The sequence below is a fragment of the Bombus huntii genome, chromosome 2 (genome assembly GCF_024542735.1).
Source record: "Bombus huntii isolate Logan2020A chromosome 2, iyBomHunt1.1, whole genome shotgun sequence".
In the NCBI taxonomy this organism is placed as follows: domain Eukaryota; kingdom Metazoa; phylum Arthropoda; class Insecta; order Hymenoptera; family Apidae; genus Bombus; species Bombus huntii.
This window is the reverse complement of record NC_066239.1, coordinates 8159519-8184827: the sequence shown is the minus strand read 5'-3', so window position 1 is coordinate 8184827 and position 25309 is coordinate 8159519. Positions and strand designations below refer to the sequence as shown.

The 25309-nt window shown below is 40.3% G+C and overlaps 1 protein-coding gene across 1 annotated transcript; it reads right to left on the bottom strand.

Annotated features, from left to right (window-relative positions):
* Positions 1 to 70: 70 nt before the first annotated feature.
* Positions 71 to 23691, bottom strand: LOC126878374 (neurotrimin-like). The gene is made up of 5 exons (XM_050641149.1): positions 22989 to 23691; positions 14460 to 14611; positions 9882 to 10092; positions 8470 to 8766; positions 71 to 7651 (listed from the first exon to the last, which is right to left on the bottom strand). Exons 1-5 carry the CDS (start codon positions 23056 to 23058, stop codon positions 7467 to 7469), a joined length of 915 nt encoding a protein of 304 aa, XP_050497106.1. The 5' UTR covers positions 23059 to 23691; the 3' UTR covers positions 71 to 7466.
* Between the last annotated feature and the right edge of the window lie 1618 nt (positions 23692 to 25309).

Here is a 25309-nt window from a genome sequence, read left to right as displayed (position 1 = left end):
AATGAAAATGTAAATAAGACGGGAAACATATCGATTGATTACACGGAAGTAAAAAGACACATTGCAATCGTTAACGGTTTGGCTTACTTTTATTTAGTATCCCGTAAGTTCATAGTATAATGTTCTTCATTAAGCTTTATGGTTCTTACACACATAGAACGGGACTGTTCTCCTCGTCCCTACCGTCACGATATTTTGAAAAAACGGAAACGCTGAGACTTCGTGTGTAATGTATATTTCAGTGTGGACGATGCCCCATTGATGATAACGCTTGCATCTGGTCACTTTCCGATGCATTCAAAATGTCCTGCGCACCGATGTTTGAATATCTCTAATAATTTATTAGCTCTTAAGTCTTCAGAAAAGAAAAAAGTCCACACAAGCATCGGTCGATTCAGTTGTGATCTATGCTGGCGGGAGGGCAGCGTCCAACGTTTGAAACCGAGGTTGAACTTATGCAGAGAAATGGCAAATAACGAAGATGTGTCTCTCAGAATTGTAAATTGGTAATGATCGGTTTAACATTGATTTTATTACCTTTCTCTCCGGTTCTCTCATTCTCTTTCTCTCAACCCGATCATTTTCTTCACGCACACATAGCAGCTACGCGTTCGTACTTCCCGCTCGTCATCCTTCGTACATCCACGCAGTTTTTTCCTCGGCATCATCTCGCGGATTCGTTAAAGTCTATTCCGATTTATCCTAAAGCGCTCAAGGTGTACATTAGGGAATCTGCGAGACGAGGCTTAATTTGAGGGACATTTTATTATTTTCTTTATTTTCGAGTTCTGTTTTCATTTAATTTATTTACGTTTATTTTAAATCGATGTTCGCTTATTCGGGCGCTCGACAAACGCTTTCATCATTCATTTTCCTCTCCGTCGATTATCATTTTATCTCCTCGATATACCCTTCTTTTTCTTTCGATCGTTTACATCTTAAATCGATTGTACGTTGCGTGTGGTTTAAATTGTCATCAGCTTCGTCGAACGTTCGAACCGGCAAACGGCACGCGTTAATGATTAATTAGACCCATTGCTACGTGTGATCTGTCGCGCATTGTAAACGTAACTATCGTTATGGGAGGTTTCTCTGAAAACTGAACACGTTCATGATAGATTGATCTTCTCCTGCCGCGATCGAGACTCCTGATAAATTAAATCTTTCACTTTTTCCATCGAACAGAAGTCATTCTTTTATCTTGCAAGTTTGTTGAAACTTCGTTGTGTAATATTGACGAACGAAGAACCGCGGATATCAATGAGTAGTCAGGAGCCTCAATGGCTACCTATTTATTAGTCGTGTAACAAGGAAAGCGCGACGAGTCGTATATTAATATATCGCCGATAATGAGGGATTGATAAAATCTTCTCCGTCCCGAGGGTTTCGATCGACGACTGTATACCTTTTATTTATTTCTAACCCTCTACAGCTAACATTATTTTTTGCCTCATTTACAGTTCATCTATATACAGAATCAATTACTACATACGAAAGATATAAACACAATGGAATAGTGTGGAAAGTAAAACAATTATGTACATATAAGTGAAATGATAGATTTGTGACAGACGTAGGTTTGTTAAGATAGAAAGAAAATTAAAATTAATACGGATGAAATCAAGAAAAATATAATCACATTGTTAGATATCAAATAGATATATGATTATATAGAATTTTCCTACAATACGTTTCATTTTAAAAATTATTTACAAGACGTCAAGATATCGTCGCAAATAAGTATAGCATATTTTACTAATAATAAGCGGTAGAGGGTTAAAATCACAATAATCATTCATGCACACTCTTCACTTCACGAAATCAATAACCTATTCACTATTTTGCAGGGAATTAGTTCACGCCGCATCAGTATACAATGTTCTTTTGACAAAATTTATTTTTTTATGAAATTGTCTTACCGGTAATCCAGTTTCCACCATTGATCACGACTTTTATCGTATAACGCACTAACAGCATTATTTTTAATGTTTATCCTTTTCTTCTTTTAATAATCGAATCGGCAATTATTTCACATGCGAAACTGACTTCCGGCTCGTTGGTTCCGATTTATTTTCGGTAGAATCGCATCGCCATCTGTTACTCGTATTACTTACTATCGAAAAAACTAACTTTGAATATCTACGCGTAAGAGCACATCGACGAACTGTCAGGACGGTCAAACATCACACGAAAAAGGATCTCTCGATATTCGCGTACCGCGACTCTCGGGAACGGGTACGTATTTGTCGCTGAGGCGGATTTGATACATATAGTTGATTTTTTATTATAAAGATAGTATAATTATTTTTTATCCAAAGAAAAACTAACTTTCTTCAACATTATATAATTCAGAAAGAATTGTGAAGCAAACATTAAATTAATGAACTATAGATTGGCAGTAATAAATCTTGCTTATACATCTATCAGTGGTTCTCTATTAATACTTTCGTCTAGATTTCTATCTTCTTGATTGTAAAGAAGTATATATTTGAAATAAAATAGGAAAATCAAAAGCCCACATTCGTATTTCAATTTAATATATCAGAATGTTATAAATCAATTTTAGGTTATATTTTAATCAAAGAACCACTGATATAAATTTGATTTCAGAATAAATATTTGACACAAGTAATCGACTTAAAATCTCGATTGACGTCACTAGGAATGAAGATCAATATCCGCCCAGCGAGCCATCGACAAAACCGAGAATACATAAGTATGTATACGTACTCAAGCCTACAAAGGCGAGCATTTTAAGAACAGAAAAATTCGCGACACTTAAGAGCTACTATAGACAATGGTACAAAAATTCAATGCTGCCTACGACGTTAGTATACCTTAGACAACGTTTTTATTTAAATCATCATTAATATAATCACCACCAGCGTCATCATCATCATTTTTATCTCTCTCGTCTCCTCTTTGTTAGCAACATTATAATAAAGGGGCGACGAGGACGAGCGTGGAAATTACAACTTCCTTCTTCCACCTGGCGAGGGGAGGCCTCGGCTGTTGTAAGAAGAAAAAGGGTGCAGGAAGCTGGCAAGCTTTAATTGTGGCCTCGAGGTGAGCCCTATCTTTAGCCCTTTCTTTTTATCTTTCGTCACGAGCAGCCTCGCGAGGCGCGGGAAGAAGAAAGGGAAGAAACGTTACAAGAAGGATTGTTCCCGGTCGTCCCTTTTTATCTTAAAGTGCGTCATTCGACCAACGCCTTAGCGCGTCAGTCCAACGAACAACCCTTTTTTTACTTCTTGCGTGTGTATGCATTTCTTTTTCTTTTACTTACCCATTCACGCTCTTTTTTCTCTCTTTCTCTCATTCTCTCCTTCACTTTCATTTCCTTTCGTTCCTTCTTTGTTCGCATGTACACACCCACCCATACACTCACGTGCGCACGCACGCACACGCACACATACACGCTCTCTCTTGCCTCCAATTTTTCATTCGTTTCTTTGCACTCATATATGACACGCGTGTAATTTTTCATGCACGTACTGTCACCAATTACCGCGAAAAATTCAATTATACACGTGTACGTCCACACCTGGTTATATTATGTCAGATAATATAATCCTTCATTTATATCCGTTAGTTCTTACGCTAGGCGTTAATTAGTGTTACATCTAGTCGCGTGTGGCCGGCCCGTGCTATCCAGAAACGCTACTGTACACAGTTGCGCTTCTTTTTTGTTGCTCGATGCACCGATGTGCCAGAAAAAGCATGCGCGACGGTGCTACCCTCTATTCCTCTCCTTCTATCTTTCCTGTCTCTGCACTGTCGTCCGTTAATTTCTTTCTTCTTTCTCACTTCGTTTTCATCCTGTTTTGCTATATTTATTTTTGCAAGCGTCTTCGCTTAATCGAGGATCTCTTGAGCATGTTATGCAATAAATTCTAATGAGTTCGTGGAAATTGTACATAAATGTTCAAGGGTTATCGATCGAGGTAATAAACAGAAGTCGATGATGGTGCGACAATCGATCTATTACAAAATCCGCGTAATTTAAGAGAATCGAACGGTACGAGAATTCTCGATCGTGAATTCTATGTAGCTCTCACAATCAGCTGTTGCCTTCAAAGACGATCTGAACGAGCCGGTTAGCACGGGCGGCCAGACCCATTCGAATGCGTTTACGATCCGAAAAATTACACAGTAACGTTATTTATTTTTTTTTCTTGTTTGTTTCTTTAATGTAACACGTACGGCATATCGTTAATTAACGTAATGTTATTTATATACTATGTATTTACAATCACATGAATCGTAGATATTCTAACGTATCGTTCGTCTCGTTCGACTAATCTCCTATCCTGCTTTCCAGTGCCATCTACTCTTCGACTCACTCTCTTCCCCCAAAACCCTGGATTTCTTTCATTTTCTTCACGGTTATTATTCACAGTTATTCCCGATTATATTCCCCACAAAACGTTTTTATTTTTTTCTCCTAACTTTAATCCCACGTTGTATCTTCTCGCTATTTCTCCCGTGTTATTTATTGCGCCACTCTTTTCTAGTTCGAGCTGAAACTTGTTCAATATTTTAACACCGTTGTGCAACGTATTCTCGCGCGTACACACATATACATATATATATCTATCTGTTCGTTTGTATATATATATTTATATATATATTTATATATAATATAAAAAACAGTACTTCCTAATGCTTGCGAGAAGAAAGCAAATTTATAGGACGCCTCAAGCGACCCAAAAAGCTGTCCGTCCGTATGTTTATACAGCCGAACATGCAGAATGAGAAAACGGTCTGGGTCTTTGTTAGTTATAGCGATCATCCTCGTTATTTCGTATCAGATATATTTCGAAGCAGATTAGAATATACAAATTACGAGTTTTCTCATATTTGTGGGTACCTTTATCGATCGACAATAGCAACCCTTCGATTCAAATATTTATAAAGAATTGTAAGAATTAATAAAAAAGGCGAAAGAAATCGTTTATACTATTTTTAATATTTGAATGTCGCGTTGGAGCTTGTATAGTGAACATGTAGCGTATGTACGTTTTACGTGATAGCGTTTATTCGGTAGTAATTATTGGTAATCTTATTTTTCTCGTGCGACCCATTCCGTTACGAAACTTGACACGCATGCACGGATATATAACACTTTTTTATTGGCTTGTGTTTATACTCAATGCGCTTCAAGTACCAAAATTTGTCACCGTGGATCGTCTCGAAGCAATCGGTACGTTCCATTTACGTCCTCTCTTTTTATTCGGTTTTCTTTGAGAAAAACGGCCAGCGATATTATTTATAGAACGAATCTCGTTGAACGTATTTTGGAATAGAACACTTTTGAATAATGCAGGCAGTGATATTTTTCGTCGTGGAATCGATAAATATGACAAGGACAAGAGTTACCTTTTCAGTCATCAAACATCAAACGATTTTAGGTTCGTGTAAAAATATTCAGGAACTATGAGAAAGAGGAGTCGATCTCGTTGTATGATATAAATGGATTCTTAATGCGATTAATGGCTTCTTCCCAATTAGTGAAAATGATCTTAACTCTACATCTTTAAGTAAATTACATATAAAGTTACGATATAGAATCACAAGCGATTTTTAAAACTAAACAATTCCTATTCGTTTGATCTTTCGGAGAAACTTTTCAGTACATCGACTTGAGAGATAAAGAAACAAGCGTAATTTCAATAATTCTAATACTGCAATTCTTTATCATTTTTCAGCTTCTGCAAATCTCATTTAATTTCGACTGATAATTGGCAATCGTAACGTTACTCTATTGCGTTTCGAGTTATATAGAGAAGCTTCCATATTCTTATTAATTACGCTTCTTGTTCGATGTATAGAATGGCCGTAAAACATCCTCGTAGCCTAGAAAAAGGATTAGGAAAAACGAGGAAATTATTCGTACCTCATGCTGTCGGACGATTTCGACGGACCGTCTATCGGAGACGATCGTCGAGATGCATCTCTTTCTCTCGAGACGATCCCGAGTGCATGCGGTACACGGTCGAGTATAGACACATTTCGCTAATCGTCTCTCTAGTCGAATATAATTAATCACATCGCTTTTAAAAATTTCATCGAACAAGTTTCAATTCTATCGAGCGGCGCGGACGAAGTTCTCTGTCGGGATTCTACGAATACCTTGCGCGTATTTTACTTTTTTGTTACCGCTCCCCTTCTTTCAACCCTCCCAACCCCATCTCGTCGATCTATATCCAACCTCATTTCCCTTTTCTTTCTGGCAAAGTCACACTCGTTCGTCGTCGAGTTAATCTCGATGTGAAAGAAACTACGAAACCCTCCCGACAGAATCTCGCGATCGATCACGAAGACTTCGTTACTGTTTGGCTTCCCGCGAGAATGACACGAAGATCGCGAAACACCTCTGACAATGACGGATAATGAATAAGAAGGGTGAAACTCGTCTCTCAAACTTACGTCTTAGTCGTCGTTTGTTTTCAGCTACAGGGGGGTTTTACACGATCCATTCTCACGATGGCATTTCGTTTAGGCAAATATGTACAATGATCACATATGATGTTTAGCGATTAGTTAGAATGATTGTTTAGAACGATAGAGTTGCGTAAAACTTGAGGGTATAAAAGGTTTCTATATCGCGCGTGTTTGAAATACTTGGAAGATCGTGTATTTATATATAATTCCTATAAAAAATTCGTCTTCTCGTCCCGCTTTTGAAGGAGAGGAAGGGTAATTCGCAAGCTTCGTGTCGTTCGTTTTCCTACCGCGACCAAGTAACCACTTTTCGACCGCGTGAAGAACTCGCGCCGAATTCACGGGTACTCCCCCGAGATTAATTAACCTCTAATTGCTAACGGCCGGATCATACTATCTCGACATGCTAAACGCGTTCCTGCTCGCCCTTACACCTTCGAGCTTCCCTCGTACACAGAGTAAAATCGTCGTTGGGACACCCGCGATCGACGATTGTCACGTTCACGGATGTCTCGATCGCGCACGACCGTGATCACGATCGAGTCGTTCGGAAAGCGGACTCGATCCTTCGTTGTGAAGATTTCTCCCTCGAAACACAGTAGTTTTCGCTGTACGATCATTTGTTGGTTAATCGCTTAGAGAAAGGAAACCCGTCAGTTATGTGTGACCGACAATAAAAATCGACTATTTTACTAGCTGACTGAGAATTTTAAGATCTCCTTTGGCTTCCACGTCTCTTCGAAAGTAAAACGATATAGCAGTTTGCCAAAATGACGTAGATTATTACGTCGAATCGTTCGTGTTATTTTCTTGTCGTGGTTCTCTTCTCGCGGTTGCTCGCGTCCTTCGATCAACTTCTCTCCTTCCATCGTTCATCGGGTCACGAAGTCTTTCCGAAGAAGCCTCGCACGTACACTTTCTCTCGTCTCTTGTCGCTGGAACGTTCCTCGAGGCGTCTTCCAGGTCTCGTAGCAGGAGATAATCGATCATTTTTCGACATAGTCCTCTCATATCGTTTCTGATTATCGTTCCGGCGCGAAGTAAGATGGATTCTTCGAATAAAGGACCATGAGGATCAAAAGGGCGAGGACGAATAGGCGACTGCCGTGACTCGAATACAGCGTCACGACGCCCGCCAGCCACCATAGCGTCGGACAGCCACCCGGTGCCGAGCTGATCCCTCTTTGAATCGCGGCAGGATGCTCGCCTATATCAGAGAATCGATTTTTATATAGTTACTTTTATCACGACGGAAATATGACGTATTTAGCAATTTTCTTTCCTTTAACGCGATCGTCTTTTTTAGCGGACGTGCAATCATAAAGAATTTGGAAAACTTCCTAGATAGGCAGATCGATATGTTCGTTTGCAGTTAGAAAGTTGACCTTCTTTCTTGAAATTTGAAAAATATGGGACTTTGAAGAGTGTTTGAAACTTTTAATAAAGTTGAGAGTTTGAAATAGCATAGTAAGTTTAGTAGAATTTGTCTTTTTGACGTTCCCATTTTTACTTATGGTCGTACGAAATACTTTTATATTTCTATATACTTACAAAAATTAATTAATTTTAAAGACATTCGTAGTAAAGGCCAGATAAAGATTAATGAACCGTTTCTAATTTTCCGTTGTCCAAAGATTGTATTTTATGTCCGTTCCGTTTGTACTCGCGATTAGATTTAAGAAGTTGACGAAGGATTAAATAGAAACTGTGTTAAATTATTAGCGAACTAATTTTGCCGAGTTAGTCTCTTTAACAAATGCAATTTGTATTTACCATTATATTTCGTTATAGAACTTTTTCAAACAGAGAGTATTAAGTTTCAAAGTAAATCTTTAAATCAGATTGATTTTAGCAAAGTAATATCGTTAGAACGTAAAAGATTTCCCTACAAACCTTCCCTAGTAAAGTTCCACGTTTACCAGGAATGATCCATTAAAAAGGAAAGGATGCTTTTTCGTTTCGTGTCACTGCAACGTAGAGCGATCACGAAAGTAATTTAAGTTACTGAAACGCGAAAATGCTTACCATTTAACACGTGAAGCTGCACGCTCGCGCTGTCCAAACTACTCGGACTGCAGGTGTAATTGCCCGAGTCTTCCCGCCTCGCTTTATGGATCACGAGACTGCTGACCGTGTCGTGATCGATTCTCTTCGTTTGGATGTCGATTTTGTTTAATTGGTAATCCAGAACGCGATCACCCTCGTGGTACCAGAAAACATAGAAAGGACCCTCAAGGGACTGCTTGATCACGCACCGTATGGCAACTGTGCTTCCGGTCTTCACGTACATGTCACGATCGCCTATGATTTCGATCTTTGGCACTGAAAAATCGGTAGCCAATATTTATCTTTTCTTTACGATTTAATGAATGACAGTGTAATGAAATAACAAAGAATTCGAAATAATTATTTTTCATCCTTCAGATCCTTTGTATTCCTGCTATCAGATATAAAAATTGCTATAGGGAATAAATATTAATGATTCCCTTATATGATGCCACTTTAGATACGACATTTGGATTACTCTATTTGACAACATTCTCTTGTGCTAAATTATGGAATGTCTAAACAAAAAACGAAACTAATTCAAGACTGTTGTACTAAAACTTGTTCTGTATCTTAGCAAATATTTAAATGAAATTATAAGAAAATATTATAAGTTATAATAAATATTTAATATGATATCGTATATATAGAGAGAGCATAACAGTTTTGCTAAAACATTGTTATGAATGATCTTTTCTTTGATAATTTCAACATAATAATAAAGAATATGTTTGTTTTTGTGATGGAAAGCTTTATTTCTGCTGATTATCGTATTATTAACGATAACCAACTACATATCGTGAGACACGGAACATGTTAATCAAAGAAAAATAGTAAGTGTATTGTACTCACGATACTTTAATCTTTTATTTAAATTTTTTCTACTTAAACAATATATCAAAGAATATTTCTCTACGGGGTTAATACAAGTTGAGAAGTGGTAATTGCCGTGGGTCATCCGTGGCCCATGTGGCATCGAACGTGTTAAATGTAACGCAAGAAGGTGATCGAACGACAAAGAAAATTAATTACTAAATACACCGAGCGATTATTCGAGCGAACATTTTAGCGCCTCGCACGTACGAGTTACGTGAAAGAGAGAATGTCTGTATTTTACGCTCATATAATTTTTTATCACGTCGATGGAACATGGTTCGCGAAGTGTTCCGTCGATCGATGACAGAGCTCTTCTCTGACAACATAAAAATAACACTGGCGTAGAATTGAACGACGATGGTCAATGGTTAATTTCTAAATGTACCGGAAATATCGATATGTCATTGAAAAAAAAAAAGGATATTATTTACACTTTCGATCGTATCTTACTAATTATTCATCTTAATATTGAAAAATATTGTTATTGTTATCAAAGAATGTTCACGCGATCTCACCGACGATGTTGAGCTTGATGATGTGACTCTTCTTCGGATCGGTCGAGATTTGGCACTCGTACTCGCCTTCGTCACGTGCCTGCACGTACTTAACCTGCAGGGTCCAGGTGTCCGACGCGTCTACGAAAAGCGCCTGGAACCTTTCGTCCGGGATAAACATTGTTCTATCTACCGAGAGGATATGCGAGTCCCTTCTTCTGATCCACGACACCTTTCATATTTGAGGAACAAACAGATTAATTTTAATAATATCGTCAATATATTATATTCGTCTGTTATCGTCTCATTATTATTGTGATACAATGGTTTGCTATAAATTCTGAAGCTCACAGTATTAATATTTCAATATAATTATTATTAACTCTATTTCTGACCAACTTTAATTAACTCTAATTCAACTGTGTCCTGCTAGACTCTGCAATGTTAATGTTACATAAATAATATTAAGGATTTAATATTAAAGATTTGATGTACCATGTAGATATAGGAATGTGCTATAAATTCAAAATTTTCCGTCCGAAATACGTGACCGAACTTTAGAAGCGTGTCCTACTTATTTTAAAGCTAACAATAAGTTTGTATAAATATGAAGCATTCTTTAGAAGAAATACATTTTTCTTGGAAGATATTTACGGTCCAGAGGAAGATAATATGATCTGAATTATTTCGTGTGACAACATACTGATTATTTTTCAGCGCTGTAACATATCAACACACAAGGTGATAAACTTGCGAAGTGTTCTTACGAAACTTTGACACAGACGAAGAGTGTTTAAAACTTGTTTAGAACTCGGACAGGAAGAGTTTTCCGAGTCATGTTTCTATGGTCTTTTTTCATCTTTAAAGTGACTAGAACATGGTTTGAAAGTTTGGTCACCTACTTCAGAATATTCTATATTCTTATATTTGAACTGAGATAGTGTATACTTCTATTTTTTTGTTTAATCTAAACGTGTAAAGTATACAGCAACGCTTCTATTGTGTTTTAACATGCCAAAAGAATATAAGAAATTCTATCTGCATATCTTATTTAACTTTGTCTTTACATAATATCGATCTTTCTCTTTAACTTTTAGTTCTTTCTATATAAATTACAGCTAACATAAATATTCAAAAATTTAACTTTCTACAAGTTATTCGATATTCATTGATATCGAGTATACGTTTGTTTGACTACTTTAACACGAATAAAGTTCTTACGGAGGTTTTATACCTTCGCAATTTATATGTTTCGAAACTTGACAATCCTTCATGTTACACAGTATTACACTTTAAAACTTTTTATTACACTTTTTACGATTTCTTTCGTTTAAAAGTAGACACTCTATAAAACAAGAAAGTAACTGTAATCGAAAAACGAACTTACATAAAATACTCTAACTTCTTTTATTGTCTTTGCATATTAGATCCGCCGTACTCTGCATCATAAAGATGAATTTACAGTAAGCTCGGAAATTAACAAACAACGTAAACATTTCGTCCCACTTTTATTTATCAAACTAACAATATTTTAGCGAAACGAAGCAATTAATATTCATTAGCGATTGAAGGAAAATCGAAAAGCAGGAAATAGCAGTCGTATATGATCCCCCTCATCAATCCGAGCAGAGGAAAAATCCGCTCCAATTCGATGCTTTTTGCTCGGCATGGACGCATTGCGAGAATTATTAATCCCTTCTCCAATACGTAGCGTGGCTCTATTGTTAGATTTTTGGTCCAGAGCGCGGCCGTTTCTTCCACGTCGTGGCGAACAAAAAGCGAAATAAAGCAACAGACACGTTTCCAGTGACGAAGTGAAATTCAACCGTGTCTGGCTGAAAATTCGCAAGCTCCTCCCTGGACTGAATACAGGACAGAGAAACCAGGCTGCGGAAAAAGCGCGAAATACGCGAGCCGGCCGAGATGGAAAAAGAACCCCTGGCACGACTTTTCGATCTCGCTCGATCAATCTTCTTTCCCTTGTCTAGGGTTAATTTATCGTGCGTCGAACGGTTTCGCGGACGTTTCTTCCTTTCTTTTACCGTCGATTCCAGGCAGTTACACGAAAGAAAACCGTATTAGAAGTACATTCAATCTATCCGCGCGATAAGTATAGCCAGAAACAGGTCGATTCGCCGCACGTTACGCGATGTTTTCCCTTGATGTGACGTCGACTTACAATCGAGGAAAGGTTGTAATCCACAAAGTAGAGTAATTGCTTCTTTGTTCGTGTCTGGCGATCAAAAGATCAAGGATAGAGTTTACAATTCAAGCCACGCGCGAAATATTTGCAAGCAGTACATACTCGGCTGCATCGATAGTAATCGGCGAAATGTAATCTCCTGGTCGGTTTCTGAAGCGCAATCGTTATCTGGGAAATTCCAAACCGAACGGAATTCGTTTATCTCGGCGAACGGCGTGCGTTGAACCCGAGGAGAACCGACCTTCCCATCTTTTCCTATTTCTCTCTACCTTTTTCTCTGGCTCAATTACGATTGTCGTGCCATTAATTTCCAGGAAGAAAGCAATAAATTAGTAAATCCCGTTTCTAGCTTTGCGTTACGTTCCATCGATCGCCTTCCGGCTTTTCTGGAATTTCTCTCGAAACTTTTACGGGACTTTTAACTTCGCCGATCCCCAGATACGAAAGGGATTTAATTGCATCGACATGAATCTCGAAATCCTTTCTTCGAATTTCGCCGACCATTCGGTTGCGCACCCAATTCCACGAACACGGACTGATTATCCTATTTTATTTTCTATTCGAATGCAATATATGAGGTGTCTTATAATTACAGATCGATTAAAGGACGAATGGATGAACGAATGTTTAGTATGCGTAATTTGTTTAGTATACATACGTCCGTTTTTGTTCTATACTTTAGTGTTGTGACAAAACTTCAAAAAGTTAGGTTTTAGGAATCTATGGATAAGCAACTGTTCATATTTCGATTGTCTTAGCAGAGGCTAATAAAATTTCATGTAAAAATAGATCTCCTATTTTTTTATATATCTTCTCATTTTTGGTCAAAATAAATTACATCACATTTATACTTACGAAGACTAAAATCAATCTATTTAAATTTCAATTTTAATATTATTAATAATGTTTAATTCTACCAAGTATACACGTATACACTGTAGAAGTTAGCGAGTTAACTGTGAAAATGAAACAACATAATCTTCGAATAAGTATATAACACAATACAAAATGTTTTATCTAAACGACCAATGTCCAAGAATTGGATTTTTAAATTAGTTAAAATGTAAAGGAAGATCGAACATGTGATATTGGACAAAAATATTCCGCCTTCCGCCTGATTGATTTATAGCTCAGGTACGTCTCGTATATTTCCACTCACATTCCACCGAACGAAAGACGTGGAAACAAATGCAAAGTCACCGGCACGACCGTGTTCCGCAAATCGTCCGTGGAGAGTAATCGCTTTCAATCGTGTTTCTTGGTAGCGTGGTACAATGGTCGCCGACAGAAAGTCAGTGGTAAAGGTACGTTTAATTTTACGCGCGATAAATATCAAAAGAATAAAAAGGTAAGGGGGTGTAAAGGGGTCGCGACTCTATGGGTTCGCGGCCCTTAAGTACGCAATCGGACGATTATACAAGGGTCGCGTGTCGCCAGACACTTAGTCCTGCCTGTTTCGACATACAAGTTTCGTTATTGCACACACCAGTGAAGGTAAAATCTCACTAACGAGTGATACAGGCCGCGCACAAAAACATTTACCGCTCTGTCCTCTTGTCAGTCTCCCAAAAGAACCAGCCCCCTGTCACCGTTATCTGGGTTACTTCCATGTGGAGGCCATTTCTCTCTCTTCTTTTCTTCTTTATTCCCTTTCAATCTCTCTCTCTTCCTCTCTTTCTCTTCCTCGCCTCTCTCTCTCTTTCGTGAATCGTAAAATTCACGCGGCTCGTATAATCCGCCCTAACGGTCGTGAACGCAGACAGATTAGACTTTTATAGTTTCGCATAAATTCCCACGCAGATAGAGTCAGGATGTGTATCGGGATCGGCGGTTTATCGCGGCCATTTCGATTATTGTAATAGCGCGAACCGGACGGTTTAGCGACGCGGAATATCGACGGAAACGGAGGACCGATAGTGCAACTTTTCGATGGCGAATCAGCGGCTTCATGGAAACCAACGGCACGATACTATCGGTACACCACCGTCACCTCACAGAAAACTGGGTATTCGCGTGCAAATAAATTCGCTTTATCTGCAAGCAGGCGGCGTCGGTATCCGGTCGTGCTTTTTGCAAGGAACTGGGATGAGATAACGGCTTTCCCAAAGTTTCTCGCCGGAGTTGAATCGAAATTAAGGAATCTGTAATTTAGGGATTCGTAATTTTGACCGCGCACCATCCGCAATCGTTCACCTGTCCTGTCTGCCGCAACTACTTCTTTTTGTACTTGTTTTGAACGTTTGCAAACGTTCGTAGAACTTCCAGTAAATTTTGTCTGATCTTAAGATTCGTATATAACGAGAGTTACGCGAATGTTCCAAGTTTTAATTGGTAGTGTTTTGTTGTATGGAGGACACAAAGGGGAAAATGAGAATAATTAGGGGCAAAGGACTTACCGATTTATTACCAAGCTGTCGCACTTTGCACGGCAAGTAAGCATGACTTCCCAGTTGAGCCGTGATGTTCGTGGGGGTGTTTGAATCGAAGTACGGCCCCGTGTAAATCCCGTCGAACCTCTTCACTAACGAATGGGATCTTGTGCTCACCCCTGCAAGATTTCATCGATTTTCAGACGGAGACGTATGTACACAGGCTAAATGTATATTCTTCACAGGTTTAATCAAAAACTTAAATATAAAGTAGTAAAGAAGTTCCATTTTAGTAAATCAATTTATTTAATTCAGGTATTTTAGATATGTTAAAATTGTATCCATGTTCTATTAGACGGAATGTTTAATCTTGCACGAATGTAGAATCAAACATAATATTTTTCATCTGTAGGATTTGAAAAATTAAACAGTCGAAGAACGTATTTCTGTGACTGTATCTTAATATAAGTTCCAGTATTTATATTCTGCTCTTCATTTATTTGACGTAAGGTATGTAGAAAAGCCATCTCTCTGGTCGCTAATTTAAAATATCCGTTTCAAACTTAAAAACATCTTTCGTGTCATACTCGTCGTATTTTTACCAAAAATTGTTAAATTCACAGAATGCCACTGCAACACTCAACACCTTCTCTTTCCACATAATCTTTTTACAGGCACGAAACATTTGCACGAATCTCCGTCAAAGTTCGCTTCTAATCCGAACGTTTGTTACGTTTAAGAAGAATACATTAACACGGCGGCTATACCGCGAGAGCTGGTTATTCTTGACGAATTTACATTGTACGGGTAGCGTTTCCATGATGGAATAATAAAAGGATCGCGGTACTATACTGTATTTCGCATTCGTGACTGTCTCGTTTTCTCTCTGTGGCCGCATCTATGCTCCTTTTCCCTTTACCTTCCGGAATAAATCCTATCAGAGAGCTTCTACCAGGCCATCGTGCATCGAGGAAATGGATACTAATCCAGGGGATTCCGATCCTGGGTATCCAAAGTCGGATCAGCATTCGCCCCGGGAAAGCAACCGTGGGCTTCGTTCCAACGACCTTGAGGACCCACTTCCGGACTAGCGTTCGAGGGATAAAAGGAAACCCGTACTCGTTCATGCGTTGCACTGCGATATGGTATCGTATGTATTCTGCGTTTGGCTACGTTTATTTTTTCGAACGTATCTTCTGGAAATGTATTCAGAAAATCAACGCATATCCGGAAATTACTAGGTTCGACATACGGGTGCTTCGTCGAGAACGTTCATGGAAAGCTTAGAACGATATCACGGCGCGTAGAAAATCCGTGCGTCCCGTGTGTTTGCGGGAATTGAAAGGAGCCTTTCGATTTATCGTCGACTGAAAGTCTCGAAAGTCCGCACGAGAACATGCGAGAAACGTCGAAGTGGAAGAACTCGATAAAACAGCTATTCGATGGAACTTTCTTGCACTCGCTTCGTAAGATACCGTTGGCAACTCGTCGCACGCTTAACAGAGGTTTATTCGTTTTTAACGCCGATGCCAAAACGACTCTGCAGGATGTTATGCAGGAATAGAGGAAATATTCGATGAATGTCGACACATCGTGATAAAGAGTTTATGGTAATAAGGAATTGTCTGAGACCGAGGTATCCATTCTTGCTGTAATTCACGAATTCATAGTTATTTATATGGCATCCGTAACGAGAAAAACAATTGGCCGACGCGGGGACTCGGATACGGTTCCTTCATTTATTGGACGACCGCTCTATTGATTGAGTTATTCAGGTCATCAACAACTTTTTCTTCCCGGTCTGCTGCTCGAAAATAGCTGCTATCGACGTATTACTTTTCACGTTTCCTTGCTGTATTTTTGATGCCCCGGTGACAAATCGTGGAACCTACATTTCGCTGCTCTAACTGGTATTATTGTTCTTTCCTTGGGTGTCATATTTCTTTTTATTTGCTTTTTATTTTTCCTATTTATTCTATTTCAGTAGAAGAGTAAAGACCTTGTAAGTTTATCGAGATTAATTAATAATGTAATATGACGATTTAGTTGTGGCGTAGTGATTTTTCCTTTAGACGTAGTTTTGCTTCTAGCAAGTAGTGCCAGTCATTGCCGCATTACAAACAAAAAGTTCCGGGTCGGCCGCAAATGACGTCATTGCAGGGAACGTGTTAAGGGAGTATAAGAAGAACGCATTAACCGTATTGCTGTATTATTCAACATATTTTAAGCGGCCGAATGAAAGAATGGTAAAAGAAACTGATATCGTGTTCGTACTTTCTCTTTACGTTGGCGCTGCTCCGAACGAAGTATAATGAGAATGTATTATGACAGCCGACGGAGTAGATAAGGAAGTTGACGATATATTTCAGTTACACTAATTTCTGTATATTACGCCTAATGACTGAATAACATTCCCTCGTCATTTTGGATATCTTGTAATGACAGAACGTTTTCGTTGTTGAAAATATAAAGATAGCATTTCTATATTTAACCACGAACGAAGTAAAATGTGAATGTATCATGACACGCTACATAAGTATCTGTTATATATCTACTGATTTCTACAAATCATATAGAATACCTGAATAATGTTTTCGATATTTTAGAAATTGTATAATAATAAAGCCCATTTGCTGTTAAAAATAAGAAAATTGATTGCCATTAAAATTAGTTTTATAAAATTCATCGCTGATAGATGAGATTAATAAATAATGTAAATAAATAAATGAATTCCAAGATAAATTTGAAAGACTAATGTCACTAGATATTGCAGATAAAAATACAATTAATGAAATAGAATTTACATAGAAACTTGTTTCAGACATTAAGCTATTTATTTAGTGTCTAAGCTAATCGTCTACTTTCCTCTATTTTTGAATCTATAACTATAACATGCGTGGCTTTCGAACGACTCATATATCATACAAATACTAATTTTACATTATCGTACAGATCGATGTTACCTATATGATAGAATTATATAGAAAAGGATTTAGTGAGATCAGAGACAAAACAGGATCAACGAGACACGGTGAATTATAGGAACTCCTGCGACGTTCAATCGATCGAAAACGCGGCATCGCGCAGAGCAGTGTCTGCAAAAATCGAACGTCCGCATTGGCAAATAACATCCGGCCAGATAAATCCACACCCTTTCAATAATGCCGGTATTCATAACATTTAGAGTGCACGGATTATTGCATTATTGGCATCGCTTGATCGGGGTAAACGTTCGAGCGGTCGGGTCGAGTGTGTCAAACCGGGCTCACGTCGGCGCGCGGCGCCCGAGTTTTCGCCAGTTGCATATATCGAAGGTCCGTGATATCCGCAATTGGCCGATGCAATTCTGGTCTGATATTATACTACTACGTTTCAACGAATGCTTAGCTGCTCGCTACTTACGTCCCGTTACGGAAGCGTTTCGTCGTCTAGAGCGCATCCGGTTTTTAAGAGCGAGGCGAAATGCACCGACGTGACGCATTACGTCGTCGACGAAATAGCTCCTATTTTCGAACGTGATTTTAAACACACGGAAGTTATCGTTTCTGTCACAATGGCTCGTACACAACCGCAACGAGAATACAGGGCATTAAACGGCGTTCATCTTGCTCATCGTTGTTTGAAAACGATTCGAACTAACTTCGAGCGAGTCAAGCCGCCTGGGCACTCGGAGGATGAAGTTCCATTGACCACTCGAAAGAATGAGAAGCTTAAAGGAACGTCGCTAGAATCCCGAGGACAAAAATACCATCGCTGACATCGTGAACGATGGCTTTTCTAATCAATAGAAAACCAGTAAGAGAGAACTTGGTAACAGACAAGCGTCCAAGTCGTGCGAACTCGATGATCGATCCGTGAACGAGTCTATCGGATCGTATCCCGCTAATTCACGGTTTCGAACTGATATCCTTTTAACTGCATCTCGGGCAATCGCTACACGCTCGATGAATCGATTTGCCAACGCGTTTCCGTTCAGACGGCGCGAATTGGATTGGCAATCAGTGCGCACCGACCCGGTATCGCGAATACTGGAGACGCGCACGACCAATCGAGGCTCATCCTCCTAGAACACTCGGTCCTCCGGATTAAAGAATCCTTCAGGAATGCAAAATATTAGGCGCAAGGGTTACGGTTCGAACTGGAATCCCGCAAAGCTGAGACTCGTCGTAAAATGAATATAAGTAGACGTGAACGTAGCGTTACCGTGTGTCTCTGTTCTTTTTCTCAGAGTCGTTCTAAGCTGCGAGTTGAATTATTTCGACGTGCTCGGTGATTATCGTTCTCGACATTCCTGGAAATCATGTTTCACGCCAAGATTACAGAGAAAGAACAAAGGTGGGATGGGAGGTAGAGAGAAAAGCAGGAGAGAAAGAGGAACAAAGCGGCTGATTGTGTGGTTGGTGCAACGCGTCGCTTATGACCGTTCGTAAATTTCAGAGGGAATGAATCATTCACGAAGGCAAACAGAAGGGGGTTGAAGTTGTTAGCGATAGAGCTGTGCACTACACTGAATCGTAACACGAATTGCACGTCTGCAGGTGTAATTATATTTCTATCTCTGCTGCATTTATAAGGAATATGTAACTAAGAGTACGTGAGTATTTCTTTGAAAGAAGATGAGTATAATTATGAGAGAGATTTTTGAAGGAAGCGTACCGAAAAGAAAGGTTAAGTACAAAATGAAATTAATAAGCGTTTGTTCTTTAAACAAAAGAGATATAGTTACCACGGAAATGTACTTACATGAATTGTATATTCATCGGGTAATGAAACTACATTCCTATTTTTGTTACGGTTTAGAAGAAAGAGTGCAGCTCAAAAGAGAAAGATTTTTGAAGTAAATATTTACAACATAGAGACTGATAAAAATTATTTGTTTTAAAATAAAACGAATATAATGTTATGAGAGAAACTTTGAAGTTACAATAACATAGCAATCTATGATCAACAGTACTAAGCGTGTATTTGCGGAACTATGTAACCATCCTCTTACCCATTACGAAAAAGAGTATGTGATTACAAGAGAGATTCTTGAAAGGTATAGGTTCAGGAAGGAAAGATGAATTGCAAACTGAAGATTAATAACTATTTGTTTTTCATACAAAGAGAAATAATCGCGCAGAGAGAATCGAATCTGTAACAACACAGGAATCCACGATCAAAACTGTTAAATGTTTTTGATCCATAAATTATGTTGTTTTAGAAAATAAATGGCCCAACGATACTGCTACATTTCAAATAACCTGGTAGATCTGAGAATTCATCGCTACTACGCCAACATAGAGAGGTTTGCATATTCCATAAATTTCCTTGAGTAATGTCGAATCTAGATTGTTTTGACATGAACGATGGTTATCCGTGAGAAATTTAAACGCGCGTGTCAAAACGAAACTCTCGGCAAAGTTATACATACGTGTATCTTGTTGCGTTGTAATTACGATTGAGTGAAATTACGAATTAAACCGATATGTAATTAAAACATGTTTATGGTTTATCTGCGTGTCAACGTACTGATTAATGTTAATGCGCTTATCGTGCGTTTGAGCGCAAAGAAAATGATGCACCGATAGATTATTATTAACTGTGAACCATTATAAATGCGGATAGGTTTCTGTTGGATGTTGCGCAATCAAATGAAATGGTCCGTAAAAATAATAAAAGATAAAAAAGGAAGGGGGAAAAAAGAAAAATACCTGAACCTACGTCGAAAGATGGGTGAAAGTGGAAATAAATTTCTTGGAAACAGAAAGAGGATTTCTGACAGATATTTCCCAGGAGACGATAGAGCACGGTCGATGCGGAAAATCGAGCATCGACGGGGTTGCGTTTTCGCCGCTTTATTAGAACTACACGTACAAGTGTTCGATGTAATTTTACGACGTCATCGGACACTAATCTCAGACATAAATCTGGATTCTCGGTTCCCTCGAAGATCGTTCTTCCTAGCCCTCCCAGTGAGGCTAACTCGATTTTCTGTCTTACTAGTTCATCAAACATTTACGTTCCACTACTTCCATCGTACATTTTCCACGCTGCACGCCGAGTTAATGGTTATCGTTCGATTGTCGCTTAAAACAGCCGATATTAAGCGAATAATTATTTACGTTCCCAGCGATATCGTCCGATTTGGTTCAAACAAAATTCAAAGTTACGATCTTTAATTGTATAAGAAGAGAAATAACAAGGAATGCTCGACGTTTTCATCTCTTTTCATTTTCGATCGAACATATTTGCTTGCAATATCTCGAAGAACATTTTCCTCACTTTCTAGTGACTACTACGAACGATCAATCACCGATACGCGGTACAAAACGCGTTAATAATTGCATTTAATTTCACGTTGTTTGATAAAAATCTGTTTGAACAAGAGCAATGTAACGTATTAACGCAACACAGAGTTCATGAATAATGGAACCGAAACATCGTGTAAGATCTAACCCCGATACAGTTTAGACGAGCAGACATCCGAGAAAGCGATTTCCTGTGGCGATGGTTGAAACACCGAAATTCTCATTCGGAGGTAACAATGTTGGTCGGTTAATCATCCTGGGGTATAATCAGTGGCTGTGCTACGATTATGTTACGAGTGGAAAGTGCATAATGTATCCCGTCGATACGTACAATAGAAATTGTTTTCGTGTTGCGGATTCGAGTACGGTTGGGCGTGTAGACGAATCCAATTAAGAGTATGAGATGGGGATAGAAAACGACGTGGGCCAGAATACGGTAAATTGTTTAACAAAATTACCGACTGTACGTCAGTTGCGTTAATGGCATCGATTTGTGCTCCGTTCGCAAGTTCTACGAGTGTCGTTTAGTTCGCGGTTTGGCAGCCTTTCGTGTGTGTTTCAACGGTTCCCGCTTTCTCTCTTACTCCGTCGCGGTTCGTTCGATAACAGCCGCGTCGAAAGCGACGAATGGAACGTATTTATAAAGCGACCGACGCGGATAATGAACGACCCGATCGACAACAATTTGATGCCCACTTTGCATACTGAAATGTTTCCACGTTACATGCATCTACGTCGATCGATAAGAAAAAAGCACCGTCTGATACGGCCGTGCTTGATAAATCCTTTTTATCGGACCTCTTCTCTTTTTTTCTCCTGCAAGATACAAGAGTCCTGAGAAGAGTTCTCCAATACAAAGGAGAAATTATTGCAAGATCGACGAGGGTGCTGGTAGTCTCTGTATCAAGGGGAAACGGTATCCTGGAAGATCATTAAGATAAAACATGTCGAGGGTAGCGATCCGTGAATTAATGGACTATCCATTGAATCAGCAAAAAAAAAAAAAAAAAAAGAAAGAGAAGAAAAGAACTAACGCGAGGAGGGAGGAAGTAATTAACACGCTTATGGCGCGACTAACAGGGATTTTCATAAGAGTTACATAAGCCTCGAGATCGACGCTTCGCTGCTACGAAGATGTGGGTAATTGCACGGTTATCGCGGCGTGACCTGTTTAAGAGACGGACCATCGACTATATTCTTTTGATACCGGCGTAACACCATAAACGGGAAGCAGTAAACGCGAATAGCGTTTTAACTGATATAATTAAGTTTGAAGTTATTATTTTGTCGTCAGGAAAGCTATCAGGTGCAAACTGAGCAACATAGATACGAGCGGTATTACACGATCGACTGCCACGATCTTCGTTCGCATTACTTGTCTGTGATGTTAGAGTCGGTTTAATCGACAAACTGCGCAAATCTTCAGTGAAAAGTGTATATAAAAAGGAGCTAACCGTATCATCGCGATGCAGCCGCGCGAGAGATGAAATCGATAGACACGTCCCTGAACGACGTCAGAGCGAAGATGAGGGAACACGCTACCCTTCTGTCATCACCTCGCCCCCTAGTTCACGATGACGGAATCATCGAGTCGACACGGTGACCCGACAAGGATGGCGAAGAATAAAAAAAATCTAGCGATCCGAGAGACAAAGGGAAGAATAGGGAAAATACAATACTGTCGCCGCGACAAACAAGGGTGGCGCTAGATACAGCCCTGGACCGGGTCCGGAAGCAGCCCCCTCCCTCCTCCTGCCTATGAGTCCTCCTTTTTCCCTCCACTCGCGTATCTCGATCCTCTCGCGTCCATCGATCGCGAATACACACGATCAGCTGCCGAATTCTTCACATTTGAGTCGGACCTACGCGACACAGGTTTGTATGCACGCGTGCTAATTCACGTACGCACAGTTACACCCCAAAATCTGATCGATCCATCCGCAGTACAAGTCTTCAGTACAGCCCCGCCTGGCCCCTTTCCTCCCCCCTCGTCGTTCTCACGTCACGCTGCCCCCCCTTATCACCCTGAAAAGACGCGCGTGTTGCTAGTCCATCAGTGATCCGAACCTAGGATACGCGAGATTCACGATTACCAGAAACCACCTGGTTAGGTGATTTGCCAGCCATCCTATGACGCGACTACCAGACGTCAACGCGTGTGCACTTTCCCGCGGGAATCTCGAAAGATCGATGCACGATCTGCGAGAGCTCGAACCCTCTTTCGAGAGCGAACGAACATATGTCACGCGGGTGAAATTGATCTTACCGGTGATGCCTAGGAGAATCCAGCACACGAGGCACAGGACGTAGTAATTCACGTAAGAGGATCTCCTCATGATGACGAAGACAGTGACGACGACGACGACGACGACGAGAACGACGACGCAGTTGCCTTCGACGGGTCCACTGACATCTCAAAACAACCAGCACACCAAAGATCGGTGCACCCTCTCACTCCTAACCCTCCGTCATCACTCTGTTCATCCTCCTTGACTCGATGCTACCAGACCTCGTGCATAGTACGATTCTTTATCACCCTCGACGTTTTTTTTTCTCTTTCGTTTGTCACGCACAATGCCTCTTATACGGATACACCACCGTGGTATCGGTGTCGCACTGATCACATATTATCTCCCAATTAGTCGTCGATTAGGCACGCCAATCCTGAACGATGTACCTCTTATACACCGTGTCGTGTTTGCTCGAGACGACGTGGTACGTTTTCCTCAACGTGTGTGTTTAAAGGTTGTAACACGTTTCCTCTCGATGGCGGACAACCGAAACGCGACGTCGTATACGCGAGGCTGTCACTACGGGGGCTTATACGTCGTCGCGTGATATGGCCCCTTTTCCGACCGATCCTTCAAACACGGCTAACTACGACCGAGTTTTGCGTACGGGTCGTCTGCGGTTCGTCGTCCCGGGCGAAGCTCTGAAACCGCCGGGCCTCCAGTGGCACTGCCCGCGCCCGCCCGGGGATTCCGCGCAGGCGTGCTCTTTCTCCTCTACTCTGCCGATCAGTCAGCCTCCTCCTTCCTCCAGGCCTCCTACTCTCGTCCCATCCTCGTCTCTTCTTACTCCATTCTCCTTCTCGATCTTCTTCTCTGATTACTACTACTACCGCTACTACTACCACTACCGTCGTTGCCGTCGTCGTTGTCGTCGTCGTCGTCCTCGTCGTCGTCGTCGTCGTCGTCGTCGTCGTCGACGTCGTCCTCCTCCTCGCTGTTCCCGTTGTGTCGTCGTCACTACTGCCACCGACAGTGCTACTGCTGCTCACCGTACTACTACCACTGATCAACGTGGCTCCTGCTACTGCTGCTTTTGCTGCTTCTGCTACTTCTGTTGCTGTCCCGTTGCTTCGTCATCTTCCACGCTTCTTCCTCTTTCCAACCTTTACGACGTCTTTCGTGCATCCTTTGAACAAATTTTACGCTTCTTACAATGTTAACCTTCGTATTCTCGTCTCGGCTCGACCGATCAGGATTACCCAGCTTGAAAATAACAGGCTCCGAAAAGTTTTTGTTGGCTTTCTTTTACGAAGTCTCGGGGAGATTTGTAAATTTGCGGTTCGTCGATTGACCAGGAGCGGTTTCGTTAGTCAGCGGCTTCGAGTTTAAACAAATTCTGACCGATTGGAAGCGACTCGGCCTGCTTCGTCCTCTACGACAGTCTTTTAATCAGCTTTCGCTTTGGCTTGCCTGGTCTCTTTCGGTGTTTACGATTCTTAATTTAGCCGGCTGATTACTGTTCCCTGACGCTTTTAATACCACCTCCGTTTCCATGTAGCTTCCTCTCGTTCCTTTTTAACGTGGCATCAGCCTCCCGCGGAAGTTCATAGTTTCTTAGCGTCGTTTTATCCTCAATGAGTTCTCCACGCTTTGTATCATCTTTAGTAGGGAGCAACTGGAGAAAACGATCCGCGGAATTGCGGCCGGTCAGCCTGCCTCTTATTCAATGGAATTTTATCTCATCGAAAATATCGCGCGGCTTGCCGCGTCTATTTCTTTTTTTGTCGCCGGTGAAGATTAACTGGTAGACGGCGTCCATGAAAAGCACAATGAATCCTCCTTAGAATTCTTTCGACCTATTTTTCGCCCACGGTCGAGCTGTCGTTTCTTCTTTTCTTCCGTTTCTCTTCGACTCCCTGTGATTACCATTAGTTTCGCCGTTGTTATCTCTCTCCGTCGTTTTCGGGTCGCTTAGGATTATTGCATTTTTCTCCGGTAGCTCGGCTCGCGTTGTTCCGAGTTCTCGCTCCTCCGCCCATACCGATCTCCAGCTTCTTGCCGCGTTAATCTTATTCAATTGGGAAAACCGGATCGGCCCACGGTATTAGAGATACCTCGCCGGCGAAATTAATTGATCTTCATCGGCTAGAATTCGAGGGTACATACGTTTAAGGTCGATCGTGATTAATGACCGGTCTTTCGGCCCAACGAGAGGATTTCGAATTAATTTCGTTCTAATAAAAGTCAGACTCTATTCTCTATTCTTTCTATCTTCAATTACGCTCAGTCTCTTATTCGATTCTTCTTTTCTTTCCTCCTATTCGCCGCTCTCTTCTCTCCAATATTTCTTCTTTTC

Coding starts and splice junctions, on each gene's coding strand:
- LOC126878374 (XM_050641149.1), bottom strand. CDS start 23,058: ATGAGGAGATCCTCTTACGTGAATTACTACGTCCTGTGCCTCGTGTGC. Junction 8,767..9,881: donor CATCAAGCTCAACATCGTCG/GTGAGATCGCGT, acceptor CCGATTTTTCAG/TGCCAAAGATCGAAATCATA. Junction 7,652..8,469: donor GCAGCTTCACGTGTTAAATG/GTAAGCATTTTC, acceptor TCTCTGATATAG/GCGAGCATCCTGCCGCGATT.